This window comes from Myotis yumanensis, unplaced genomic scaffold (genome assembly GCF_028538775.1).
Source record: "Myotis yumanensis isolate MYYU_CA2020_CCGP unplaced genomic scaffold, mMyoYum1.0.hap1 SCAF_3, whole genome shotgun sequence".
NCBI classification, from domain to species: Eukaryota; Metazoa; Chordata; class Mammalia; order Chiroptera; family Vespertilionidae; genus Myotis; species Myotis yumanensis.
This window is the reverse complement of record NW_027223754.1, coordinates 71024401-71039025: the sequence shown is the minus strand read 5'-3', so window position 1 is coordinate 71039025 and position 14625 is coordinate 71024401. Positions and strand designations below refer to the sequence as shown.

The window sequence follows — 14625 nt, the reverse complement described above, 5'->3', positions numbered from 1 at the left end:
TGGAAACATCGATGAGAGAGAAACATCGATTAGCTGCCTCCTGCACACCTCCCACTGGAGATGTGCCTACAACCAAGGTACATGCCCTTAGCTGGAATCAAACCTGGGACCTTTCAGTCCACAGGCCGACGCTCTATCCACTGAGCCAAACCAGTTAGGGCCCAGAACAGAATTCTTGACCAATGTCTTGGTGAGAACCTACCAGAGGAGTTAAGACTGCGTCCAGTCCCCCTTCTCGGTAGCAAATTGGCTAGTCCTACACAAACAAACAGCTGTTCACTCAAAATTACTCAATTGAATCCCTTTTTAAAATTTTCAACATGCAATTGAGAATAGTGGGTTTACTTTGTCCTGACCCCATGATGATCGGTGGTGAGAAACAGACAAGGGAAGGGGTGACCTGTTTTCACAGATCCTCACGCAGATGCCTGCCTGGCTGTGTCCCTTGGGAGCTTAGGTTCGTCTTAGCTAAGGTGCACCCGTATAAACCTCAGGCTTGGTCACCTCCAAGTAGGGGTGAGTCACCATTATGCCATATGATGAATCACGGAACCCCAGGTTGGGGCCCACTCGGACTCCATAACCGAAGTCGTGGAGCCACACAGAGGAGAGGAGATGGCAGGCCCTCTCCCTCCACACTCACACACTTTCACCAGACATTCACTCGGAGTTTAAACAATCTATCCAAATCTTAATTCCCAATTCTTGACTAATTGCCGAAGGGAGCTCTATGGCTTCCCAGGAGGTGATCAAGCTCCCCTTCCACTCATTTGGAGTGGGCCTGACTGATAGGGGGTCGAGGAAGACGACTGACCCTGACCCATTTTGACAAAGACAACAAATGTGGAAGGGGAAAATAAGACACCAACACAAAAGGTAGGTGAATGGGCAATGGCGGCCTTTGTTTGCCATTCTAACATATTTATTGCCTTCAAAGTCCAGCTAAAGTGATCAAGGCCAAAATCATCCCCCACGAGGAGATGTGGGTGATGATGGCCAAGCATATAAGGGAATGTGTCTGTCGGTGATCCTCCATCCCCTCATCATTCATTATGCTGTGAGCTTCCGCATTCAATCTCTTCAAAGATCCCCAGGTGATAGGAGGAGCCACCTCTATCTGAAGACGCCTCCGCTGGGGTGTGTCCTGCAGTTTCAAACCTGCCATCTTCTCCTTTGTGGACCCGATTGCGAACTCGGTCACCATTGTCTGCGCCTTGAACCTCATGTTAGGGCTTCATCTGCTTTCCTGGCAGCCACAAAGGTCCTGTAGGGAGAGAAACATAAGCATACCCTCTTCCCCAAGTTAGTAGCTCTACCGGACCCTTCCCTATGGAGGACTCCTGGTCCCGATACCAGACTTCAGGGTGAGGCTTCTTTTCTTGAGGAATATAGTGCCTTTCAGCAGCTGTCTCCTCATGCTGCTGATTCAAAAATTTTAAAGAATAGGTTTCACTATTCAGTCTGTCTCTAGGGGTCATGCCTCTACTCTCCCTTTTTGTTTTAACAACATAGCCTTTAAAGTGGAGTGAGCTCTGATGAAATAGTAAAAGCAGCTGCTCATCCCTAGCAGTAAGAGCAGCCTTAGGAATTCTTTGACCATGTTGAACTGCATATTGAGAGTTACTGATAATATTTAATGGGGTATTGGGAAAGTGTTGTAATGCTAAAATCACAGTTCCAACCTAAGCTCACTGGGTGCTGGAGTATCCTTTAGTAATAAATTTTTTCCAGCTTTCATGCTCATACCAGCAAATCCCAGCTATACCAGTCTTTCCGGAGCCATCAGTAAAAACAGTCATTGCATTCTCCATAGGAGTCAAAGAAATAACTCTAAAAGATTGACACTGATCATGCTGAAAAATGTGTATCAGCTTATCACCAGGAAGTCTATACTTGATTTCTCCCACAAAATCAGCCATAGTTACCTGACCATGTATGCTATGATGAAGACGGCCCGGTAAGGTTGTGATGTCCTCGGTGAGTGTGATGCGGGCAGGGTGGGGGGCAACAGTGGCAGCCTGGCAGCCATGCAGTCGTCCTGAGGCGATGGTGGCAGGAAGTCGGGGGGCTTTGTCATCTCACCGTTCCACCTGGAGGAGCTCACCAACTGCCCAGCTTAGCAGCTGATAACAAACCAGAGGATAGACATCTAGGGGTCATACAGAGGCCACGCACCTGGAGCCCGAAGCTTGCTACGGCTTCCACAGATGCGCTCCCACAAACAAAGAACAAAGACAAAACCAACCAGACAAATGCAACCTAAGGTTGCCCAGACCAGGACCCCCAGACACCTTTGTTCCGCTGCATCTGAGGTTCCGCTGCGTCCAGCCCTCTTTTGAGTTCTAAAGGTAACATTCCACAGACAGATACCAGATTCTTACCTCCCCGCTGGAGGTCCTGATGGCTTGTCATTTCTGGATTGCAGTTTTGGGAGGAAAACACTCAGCCTCCCTGGGACCTCGGACAGGGACTGGAGTGTCCTCGCCTGGGTGTCCGGGGTGTCCAGCAGCAACTCGGCCTGAGTCGATCTCACAGGAGCCTCCAAATGTAATGGGGTGACCTGCAGAGACGACCACCAGGGACTCAGATCAAGATTTAGGAGCCTTTATTAAGCTGGCCCGTGACTACAGTCCCAGCACCCTGCTGAAGCAAGGGCTGAAATGCAGCGCCGACTGCAGGAGTTACAGTGTTTTATTTGCAAAAACCACAAAGTTACAAAACCTTAGTTCCCAACACAGTACAGTATCAGTACCTTCCTATCTATGTGTTCTAGGAACAGAGAGTACAACATGCTGGGAAGGGACCATGAGACCACATCTCAAGGCCTGGCCTGTTGTCAGTACCTTCCTATCTATGTTTTAGGAACAGACAGCACAGCGCACCCCATCTGGCCGAAGTGCCAGATATGCAGCCCAGCACAACCCTCAGCTGTTTGCCTCCAACCTCTGGTTCATCTCCCATACCACTGACCTGCCTTCCTGGAGCTACTCACCTTCCAGATGACTGTGGTCCGCTTGACCGTCCACAATATGACTTAAAGAAAGTCATATTGGTTTGGTGTTAGTTTTTTCGTGATGTTCCTCTTTGGGGGATGACCCACAGGAAAGGCACCTTAAAAGAAACTGGAAGGCCCTCCTGGCCACCTCCCTCCAGGCCGGGGAGCTTTTATGGGCAGCTCCCTCACTGCTGCTGGTGGTGCTGCTGCTGCTCTTGCTGCTGGCACCGATCTCAATTGTATTGACCTGGTATGTACTTGTGCTGGAGTTATCGGTGGTGGATTGTGAGGAAGAGGCGCCTTTGAATTCTATGATGGGTTTGGCAGGCACCCTAAACCTCTGGCAGTTTGGGGGGATGGAATGCTTTTTGGTCTTTCTATTAAGTGGCTGACCAACCTCTTGGCTCGAGCATGTGGTACTGGAGCTACTGGTGAAAGTGATACGGAAGGGCTTTACCTTGATGTGGCGGCCTGGCATCTTCGTTTTCATTGTAGTGAGAATAAGATATGTGCCCATTAAACTGTCAAATTTTCTGTGTCCTAATGAATCCTGGATGGATTCCCTCCTACAGCCAAAGTGATTCATCGCTCTTACTATTTCTGGGTCCACCCTACCCTTGGGAGGCTCCTTGTACGGCTTCATGATCTTCTTGTGGCCCTTATTCAGCCAACGGTCTTTCATCACGGCTTCCATGGTTGGTCTTTTGCTAGGGTCGACAGTGAGCAATTTTCTGAGAAGTTTTTGAGCCTTCTTTGATAATATGGATGGTACCTGGTAATCTCCACTTATTATCTGCCTCTTCACCTTCGTAATGTTGTCCCCCTCAAACGGTGTCACCCCTGTCAGCATACGGTATAATAATACCCCCAAACTCCACACGTCGGACTTTCGGCCATCATAGGTACAACCCTGCAACATTTCTGGGGCCGCATAGCCTATGGAGCCACAGAAGGTGGACAGCATATGATCTTTCACTTGCTTACTGTACCCAAAGTCTATTAATTTAATCGTCATATCATTATCTATTAGAATATTGCCTGGTGTTAGGTCTCTGTGGATGATGTTTTTTCGGTGGCAGTATTGGACCGCCGATACTACCTGACGGAACATGGTGCGGGCTTCTCCCTCGCTCATGGTGCCGTTGTCCTGCAAGTGCTCAAGTAAACTGTCTCCTTGGATGTTCTCCATAACTAGAAAAAATTTGTCCTCGGTGACGAGCACCTCAAACAGTTTGGCAATATTAGGATGGTTTACCTTTTTAAAACAATGGACTTCTTGGTAAAATCGAGGGATGCCCTTCCGTCTAATCGCCTTTACAATCACGTGTGCCCCGGTCACTATGTGCTGAGCCAATCGCACCTCAGAAGATGGTCCCTTTTGGATGGTGTTCAGGAGGAGATAATCTCCAATATAGTGTCCCCTGTAGGGGGAAAGGCATGCACAGATATCAAACATGGCACCTTCCAAATAACACAAAAAGTAACAAAACAAGACAAACAGACAAAATTATAAAAAGAAAATGGCCAAAACAAGGTAAGGAAACCAAGTCCACCAGGTCACCGAAAATAAGCTTCCTGGGCTATAACGGACTAAAACCTCTGCTTGCTCAGGGTCTTATATAGGAGTGGTTTGCAATTTCATCACAGTGGTGCCTTATGAGGTCAGAACATGAAATGGACCGATGATGGCTGGGGTGTGGTTTGCAATTCCCTCACAATGGCACCTTGTGAGGTCAGAGCAAAAAATGGACCAATGACAGCTGGGATGTGGTTTGCAATTTTCATCACAATGGTGCCTTATGAGGTCATTCAGGAAACGGACCAAACACGGCTGGGGATAAGCTACAGTGATTTTCTAAGTTTTTGGTCTCATGACCCTTATACTCTGGGAAAAACAAAAAGACAACCCACAAAGGGCTGTTTGTTTATGTAGGATTTAAATATTGCTATTTACTTTATTAGAAATGAAAATCTGTAAGATGCACGTGCACAAACACACACGAAGGAAAAGTCTGACTGATTCTCATGCTCTAGGCCTCAGTTCAAATGTCACCTGCTTAGAGAAGATGTCCCTGATCCATCTATTTCTACCTTCCTCACCCAGCTGGTCAGGTTTGTCGTCTTCATAGCACTGACCACAGTGTGGCTGATTCTTGTTTACCGACAGTCCTTCCCATGAAGGGAGGAGCATGACTGGAGGGTTTCCTGTATCTAGCACAGTGAGTGGCAATAAAACAAGTATTTAATCAATATTTTTTCACTGGATTAACAGAAGAGTTTGGGAGAACAAAAGAAAATATGGCCAACTACTTATTTAATCAAAGTGATTCATAAAAAGATCTTAAAAAACTCAGCTCTTGGGGCAGAGAAGATAGAACAGAGGAGGGCTGAAGTTTTGGTTTCCAGATATATATGTACTCAGGGAGGCTGAGGAAAGGCCACTGTTGGAGCCTTGTTGTAAAGATGAAAGGAGATGGTGTGTTCCTCCAATGGTACTTGCTAAGGATGCAATAAATTTGGATCCAGCTACAGGTATTTTTACAACTTGAATATCCTTTTCCAGATGACACAAAGGACTTCTCTGGTGACCCTGAATAGGCCATTTACATAAATCCCCGTGTTACTTAAATGAACCATTTCCTTGGACAGAAGTGATGCTGAGGCTTATTCATTTGCATTTATAAATACACTGAAATAGCTGGATGAAAGAATTTCTCTGAGGTACAAAATATGGTGGGGCAAATTCTACCCTTTCTGGAGGCAAAGAGGGACCAGGCAGGCTTGAGGACATTTAGGGGAAGCCTCTGGCATATTAAGTTTCAAACTAACTACTTTGAGTACATCGGGTGTTTTAACCACATGTGTAACTTATTATTCTAGTAATTACTTTCCTTTAACATTTCCCTCCTAAAATCTCAGCTCTGTGTATAGGGAATCTTTAGAGGGAGCCTGTGAACTTTTAGATTGTGATTTTTACCTACATCAGTGACACTGAGCTCCTAAGCATGACAGTCTCTGATGTTGAGCTGATTGGGACCCAGATGGGGACATCTCATCAGAGATTAGAACAAGCTCAGAAAGGAGGACAGGGAAAATTTCAAAAGAAGCTGCCAGTCTATGAGTTAGTTATATCCATTTATAAGAATGGTCTTAATAGTTACTTAAGAAATAATACCAATAGAATATTTTCTTAGCATAATGATCTCTTTCAGCAAGGTAAATACAGACTCAAAGATAAGACTTGTAATGTGTCTGACCAGCGTGGCTCATTGGTTGAGCATCGACCTATGAACTAGGAGGTCACAGTTTGATTCCAGGTCAGGCACATGTCTGGGTTTTGGGTTGGTCCCCAGTAGGGGGCATGCAAGGGATAGCCAATCAATAATTCTCACTCATCATTGATGTTCTATCTCCCTCTCCCTTCCTCTCTGAAATCAATAAAATAGATTTTTTTAAAAATACAGTTGATGTAAAACTGTCCAGGGAAAAGCCACGCTCAGTCACCTTTTTCAATGTACTAGCACCCTATCACTTGTAAGCTTGCGATTGTTCCCAAGCGAGCATATAGCTTTTTATGTTTATCTTGACCTTGTAGTTTTCTTACTGTGGGATGGAGGTGGGCAATTAGTAATTTTACTACTTGTTCTCGGGAGTAAGAAGGATTTTTTGCTTTACTGTGCCTGGCTCTTCCTGAATGAGGACTGAGTCTCTTAACCATTTCAATGGATCCAGACAAGTCCTAGGAACTGCTGCTTCAGACCTCGATGCTCTTTTCTGTTCATCATATCTCCTGGGATTTTCTTTACCTGCTTTACCTCCAAAATCTCTTCTTCCTCAGGAGGTGGCAGGGCCCCTTCTTGCTGCTCAGAGGCCATGCAAGGTTGCGTTCTTTCCAGGTCCAGTCCTGCATGTGTCCATGAGCCCACACCAGCTCATTACTGGGTGCTTCCTATACCTCAGCCAAGGTTCTGGTTAGATGAGTACCACGCATGGAGCCGCAGGAGAGGTTGCCCACATCCACCCTTAGGACTTAGGATTTCTTCTTGTCTCCTCATACATGAACTGTGTGAATGCCGTGGGGCCATTCTACTCATTGGCCCCTGAGTGCCTTAGCTCATATTTTCTCCTTTTGTGCCAAAGTTTTCTCAGCTTTTGAACTAGTTATCTTAACAGATGCCTATCACTCTATGCTGACTGAAAAGGTGGAATGCAAAGACCCTAGGGACTGACTTGTAAAACGTCCCTCTGATTGATCACTTTGATAATATCGTGTTGAATATTGTAACATGACAGAAAACAGTTGAACCGCTAAGCGACTCTGAGCAAGGCATCCTAGACAGAGACTAAGGTGCTACCAAAAAATGTTTGGAATTTCAAATTAAGTGGCTTTTGGTGATGGAACACCTTTGTGTTCTGTTTGATTGGAAAGAGTCCAATGGTTTTGACTTGAAAGAAGGCAACTCAAGGGACCATCACTTTTATCTACTCAGCCAACATCAAATATTTATTGAACAACCACTAAGTGCAAAGCATGTTACACTACACATGCTAAGAAAACAAATCTTTTTCTTCAAGGGAAGGTGCGCTTTAAAGGATGAGTCCAAACAAATGGAAATACTCATTTATTTTCAGTCAGTTATAGAAGCACAAAGCAAATAGACAGGTGTGGGATGTAAAAGGGCGCTCATTACAAGGTCTACAAATGGGCACATCTTTGCATCCAGCTACCGGTTCTGTAAATTGTCTCAGAGTCCCCTACTTTTAAAAACGTCATCAAAATCCTGCAGGTTCTGTAGAAACGAAATAAGATGTACCATTTACTTACTGTGATACTGATCAGGCAGCATCTATGTTCATGTCTAACCTGGCAACCTGTTGATTATTCTCATGATATGTTTAGTATCTTCTTCTATTCTCACCAAAAGTTTTCAGGGAGGAGTGTGGTCTGGTTAAGGGCAGGGTTTGAGACAGACTTGGGTTTGAGTCCAACTTGATCACTTACTTATAGTGCTCTCTTTGCAGGTAAATGACTAAATCTTGCTTCCATTTCCTTATCTATAAAATAGATATGATATCATTGAATATATATAGTTGTGCAGGGGAAATGAGATCAAGTGAAAAAAATATATCTGTGTCCAGCTGGTTTGGCTCAGTGGCTGAGCGTTGACTTATGAACCAGGAGGTCACTGTTCAATTCCAGTTTGGGCACATGCCAGGGTTGCGGGCTCAATCCTTAGTCCGGGGAAGGGGCGTGCAAGGGACAGCCAATAGATGATTCTCTCTCATCATTGATGTTTCTATGTCTCTCTCTATTCCTCTCTAAAATCAATAAAAATGGATTTAAAAAGTATATCTGTAGAAAGCCTAAAAGGAATAAGTATTCAAGAAACATGAATAATTTTCCTATCCCTCCCACCCCCACCACTTGAATTAAAGTGTGTGAGTCAGTGAATGGAGGAAACAAGGACCCAACAATTGTGACCTCTTTCTCCTATGACTGTGCATATTGCACTTAAAGTTCATTTCAGTTTCATGGCAACTATATTACCTCTTGTGGTGTTTACTGTTTTAATCATACTACACATTGGTTCTACGTTTAACGATACTAGATACTGTCTTTCCAGCTGAATGAAAGCTCCTTCAGCATGAGACTTGTTAGAATCTTTTGTACATGCACTTTTAGGTTATATTTAAAGTGCCAGGTATGTATTTTTCTAATGATTAACTCGAATAACATGTTGTTGTTGAAAGACAGAATGATGTATTGAGTAACAGGAACTCACATAAATAAACCTTTATTATGAGAGATTATGTTTATTTGGGTACTAGTTTCACTCTGCTTACTCTTTGCTGTAGTTGTAGGTGCCTGAAACTTCAACTTTCTCCAGTGTTCTTGTTTTCCTCACTTTTCTCATCTTTAGATTTCCCTAGAAACTTTTTTCTTAAATAGCATCCGAACCTTGCAATCTACCAGATGTAACTCTCTGTTAATTATACAGAAGGCTTGCTGATGTGGTAGTAAAGTGTGGGGAAGGGAAAGTGTTCTGTAACCCTATAATTAATTCTCAGTCTCTTAGGGGACTTATGTCCATGAGTCGTTACCTTCACAAGTGCTTCTCAGCCTTTAGTTTTCTTCTTAGGTGAAAAAGAAAGGCTAAAGCACGCCGAAGTTGGGTACTTATCTTCCTCCATTTTCAGTGAAGTAGTTCCCTTTGAAGGGATTATGGGCAAAAGTCCCTGAGTATATTCAAAATTTTAGGGTTTTTTCTACACCTGCTGATGCATTAGATTTTTTTTTTTTTAATTTTTACCATGAGAAACTATTAGGGTCCCAGGATATAACATTATGAAATGTATGTGTCCACCTAAGACTGGGACACCAGAAAATGTTAATTCTTCAACTTTTCTATACTCAGTCTCCAGTAGGTTATCAATTACAGTTACATTTTCCTACTAGTTTCTGGCTCCAGTAGCTTCTCCTCTTGGAAAGGTATGATTCTCTTGCAAAGATGTGATTCTCTATATTACCGTTTTTAGTGTGTAGGTTTGCCCTGTAACATCAAGTATCTGATGTATCTTAAGAGTTGTTGAACTTTTAGTTTGTTAGCCTGTTGTCTTTTTGTGATAATGGAAGAAATAACTTCCAAGCTATTTACATGTTTGAGCATAAAATATAACTGAACAATTCTTAAGGGTATTTGTATAACAAACAGCTTTGGAAAATAATGCCCCCTCCAAAAGAAAGCAGGCTTATCATAGCATTTGAAGATACAATGCCTCCCTCCATATTAAATAGCAGGTGTGTTTGCTCTTCAGAATTGAAAAGATAATATCTCTCTCCAGAACAAAGCACAGGCTTGTAAGCTGCTCATTATAAAAGTTGAGATTCCCTCTGTTCAGGGATGTGTTGCAATGCAGTCCGGTATGTTTACAGGTGTTCTTTGGCCCTCTTTCCGTCAATCTGTGAGAATTCTGTTTGCTCCAGTTCCTTAACCAAAGAACAGTAAGACAATATAGCAGAGTATTCATGAACCGGATTAAAATGACCTCACTTCGTTTGGAACCTAAAATAAAGCAGCTGACTTAGTTTTATAACCCTTTTGCTTTCATTCCTTCAAATATTAAGTACCTATTAAAAACATTAATTCATATACATCTTTTCTAAGTAACTAGAGTAAATTTGGAAAAACAAAAAGATAAAATATTTAAAATGTAACAACTTAGTGAAATATTCATTATCTGATTTATTCTCTGTATTTAAAAACACAAATGCATCCCAAATTTGAATTTTGAATTAATGATTTGCTTATTGTCAGTCCTAGGGATGGAATACTGTACCAAATGAGACAGTGTTGAGCTACAGGGAATCAAAGATAGTGAGGAGAATCAGTTGGAGGGCTATGAAATTGTGAAGCAGAGTTAAGATATTTAGAGTTTTATAAACTAATGTCAATCAAAAAAACATTGACCTTTCCTGAAGAAATAAAACTTTGGAAACTAAATTGTCATAAACCATCAATACACAAAGAATTGAAACATTTATATACATATGCGATGAATACCATTGCAATTTTGCTTACTAAAGGCCAATGTCTAACTGTGATTTGAATAGATTCTTAACAGAATTAAGAACTGATTATTTCCCTGTAAAATTTAAGTTCTCGAATTCTTTGCGTTATTGCCCACATTTCATGATTTCTATATATAGCCTTATGGTCACTCATTTTTAAAACATAAAGTGTTAACATTCTTTTGTTAATAAAAGCTTACTGTTTATTATCACTAATTCAACCTTTTAGATGCTTAAGCACCTACAATTAATATAAAAAGCTGTTTCTTTTTTAAATAATTCATGAAGATCAAGCATGTCAGTGAATTTAGTTTCTTACTAAGAGTATTTCAATTATAATTTTCTGTTTTGATAGCAGAGTGGGTTGATGTTATGAAGCTGATTTCATAGAATTTTACATAAAATCTCAATTTTATTAATGATTTTTCTCAGTTACATGGAGTGATCTCATTGAATTTGATAGTCCTCATAAAAATTTAAATATGAAATATCAGCATGGATATATTTTTCTATATTTCACGATAAGGTTTGTCAATATAGCACTGTTGGGAAGTCTCTTGTTGCTCATAACTTTAAATAATTACCCACATGGGTTACTGACACTTTTTATTTGAAGAAAAAAAGAGAACTAAAAAAAAGGAGTTTGAAAAAATTTCAGGCAATCTTTTCTAACAAATGTTTTCATTCTATTATCATCCTTACAAGATAATAAAAACACACACTGTAGTCAAAGTGGAAAAAAAATATTGTGATAATGTACAATAGAATCAATTTATAGTTTAAGTATTAAGATGAGACCTTGGATTAGAGTTGATCAGAGGAACAAGTTAAAAATTTGGAAGCTATTTGGATGGAATGAATGCATTTTGCACGTGAGAAGGACAAGAATTGGAGTGGATGCAGAGTCAGAAAGCTGTAGACTGAATGTCTGTGTCCTCCCTAAAATTCACTCAAATGTCTGTATCCCCCTAAAACCTAATCCTTATGACACGAGGGAACAGCTAGAAAGATGGCTGTGTATGAAATATGGAGCAAGCTTGCACCAAACACTGAATGTTGGACTTCTCAGCCTCCAGACTGTGAAAAATAAATTTGTGTTGTTTATAAGCCACTGATTCGATGGTATTCTGTTAGAAAAGCCTGAACCCACTAAGACACATTTAATTCAGCATTTTTTTAAGTTAAAATGTATTAAAGTTCTAATGTAATTTGGAATCCATTAGACTGATAGTGCCTCAATGCCAAAGCCATGCAAATTGTATCTGAGCCTGCATGCAAAGCAATTATTTACCAACCATGTTTATAGATGATCAGGAAATTATGGTGAAGCACTTACATCCTAAAATGAGAGCATGTTATTTATACATAGGTGTTTCACTGCAATTTAATTATGTTATAGGAAATTGGATGGGGATTTGTAGTTAAGACATAAAATGTTTTATTTTTCCCATTTAAATCAGAAATAGACTTTTATTGTTGTAATGCTAGACAAAGATTTCTTTATTCTGAAAATATATTATTTCATGACTTGGATCTTTATAATTTCTACATATGTAATTATTTGCATTGTACCAGAGTTTCTAAATGCCTACAGCATTTTCAAAGAGGAAAGATTTCCACCAAAAAATGGAGTTTTGCTCATGAAAAATAAAATAATTTCTTTTATCTATTTTCTCTATTTCTTATAAATTAATTTCAATCAATATTTTATGTGATAATAGCAAATGCAGGATTTATAATGACCAAGACAGCCTAATATTACCTTCAGCTTGATTAAATCTTAGACAAGTTTCACCTTGGCTGGTGTGGCTCAGTTGGTTGGAGGATCATCCCCTACACCAAAAGGTTGAGGGTTCAATTCCCAGTCAGGGCACATACCTAGGTATGGGGTTTGATCCCATGTCCAGGGACACATGGGAAGCAACTGATTGGTGTGTCTCTCTCACAATGATGCTTCTCTGTCTCCCTCCTTTCCTCTCTGAGGTCAATAAATAAACACATAAATAAATAAATAAATAAATAAATAAACAAACAAACAAACAAACAAACAAATAAATAAACTTAGACAATTTTCTTCTTAGTTATAGTACTCTGATCTTGTTACCAGCAAGATGATGGGACTTCAGATCCTGCCTTCTTGAAGGAAAGATTTCAATCAAGAGACAAGTGTAGAAAAGCAAGCAAGAATTTATTGCCCACAGCAAAGAAATAAGGAAGAACATAGAAGTAGCAGGAGAGCCTAGGCTGCGCTGCTTTGGCTCACTGGGAAGTCAAAGAAAAAGGAGGAAAGGTGGCCTTGGAGAGACAAGTTCAGGGGTCAGCTCAGGACAAGCTGCCACTGCTTATTGCTCCCCTAGTTGCAAGTCTTATGGGGTCCCTTAGAGGTAAGGGGATGAGGATACCTGCCTGTGAGGGTGGGAGAGGGGGAAGGGAATGGCACAGGCATGCTCCCTGGAGGGGAATATTCATCAGCTCTATTCTGATATACCAAGATGAGATTTATTCTCTTAGTTTGTCTGTCCTTGGGCATGGTTTGCAAATAGCACTAATTGGATGTCTGTCATCTGCCTCCCTGAGTAGGGTTATTTAAGCTATTTACCCTCTGGTTGGGAAGGAGATGTGCAAACCACTCACTCTTAAGTGTTCTTGGTTTAGGGAAGTTAGGATTTACTAGATGGCTGCACACTGCTGTTTAATATCTTAGTTTCCCTATTCTGCTTGTTCTGGAATTTTCCAAGCTTTTATTATGTTATAACAATCTCCTCTTTTTAGAGAATTTGTGACTGTAAATCCTTTTTCTTCCACTTTGAGATGTAAATCTTCTATAACCAAGCATGTTTTTTTCTCAATGACTTGAGACCCATCCTTTTGTGATATAATTGAAAGGACAGAACAGGACTGATAGCTGTGTTCCTAACTCCTCTTCCAGCAAAAGCCATAGAATGTATCAGTTACTCAGCCTGCTCTTATCTCAGCCAATGGGAATGCAAGGGAAAACAAACTCAAGGCTGAAAGTATGCTGAACACACCCCTGTCTTTGTGTAACCAGACCCTAACTGCACCCTGCCCTTGCGTCACTTGCCCCTGGCCCTCACTCAACCAACGGGAATTGGCCAAATAGTGGTCCAAGTGTGCCCCCACCCCCTGACTCCAAGCCCTATAAATTCTTTGTTCTCTTGGGACTCCTGGCTCTCTCTCGCATCCAGTAATGGAGGCAGAGGAGGACCAAGCCTGGGCCTGAATAAAAGACTCTATGTTTTGCATCGGACTTGGCGCCCCCTGGTGGTGTCTTTTGGGGTCTTGAAATCTGGGCATAACATTTGGGGGCTCGCCGGGACCCCCAAGACCCATGAGGGACCCTGCTCTGGAGGGTCTGACTGACCGCGGTAAGTGTCTGTGTGTTGTCTGTTCTCTTCTGTGCGAGCTCGTTTCTGAAATCTGTAGTGCTTGAAATGGTCTAGGTGGACGCACTGGTGGACCTCGGGTGGGAGGAGTCGGAGGATGCTCTGATCCTCCGTCTGGGGGGCCATGAAAACCCCTCACGAGGGGAGTGGGTTCCCCTTGAACCTCTGGAATGAGGCGGGTCATTCCCGCTGGTTGGCACACAGCCATCGTCCAGTTTTCAGTTTTGCTTCTGCGGAGTCGGAAGGCTGTTCTTAGGTGTCTCTGTTTGTCTGTTTTCTGTCTAATTTTGTGGACTCACTGGATGGATGTTATGGGACAGACTCAAACTACTTCTTTAAGTATTATGATTGATCATTTCAAAGAGATTAGGGGAGGCTATAGAGCTCCCTCAGGAATTGGGAAATTGTTAGGAATTGAATGGATTGTTTAAACTCTGAATGAATGTCTGGTGAAAGTGTGTGAGTGTGAAGGGAGGGGGCCTGCCCTCTCCTCTCCTTTGTGTGGCTCCATAACTTTGGTCAGGCGGGCATCTGAGTGAGGATCTGTGAAAACAGGTCACCTCCTCCCTTGTCTGTCTCTCGTCACCGATCATCATGGGGTCTGGACAAAGTTTGTTTGTGTGGGACTAGCCAATTTACTACAGAGAAGGGGGACT

At 41.9% G+C, this 14625-nt stretch overlaps 1 protein-coding gene across 1 annotated transcript; it reads right to left on the bottom strand.

The window, feature by feature from the left end:
• Positions 1-2408: 2408 nt before the first annotated feature.
• Positions 2409-14177, bottom strand: LOC139006190 (sperm motility kinase 4A-like). Its single transcript, XM_070408712.1, has 3 exons — positions 13948-14177; positions 3185-4416; positions 2409-2560 (listed from the first exon to the last, which is right to left on the bottom strand). Exons 1-3 carry the CDS (start codon positions 14175-14177, stop codon positions 2409-2411), a joined length of 1614 nt encoding a protein of 537 aa, XP_070264813.1.
• Between the last annotated feature and the right edge of the window lie 448 nt (positions 14178-14625).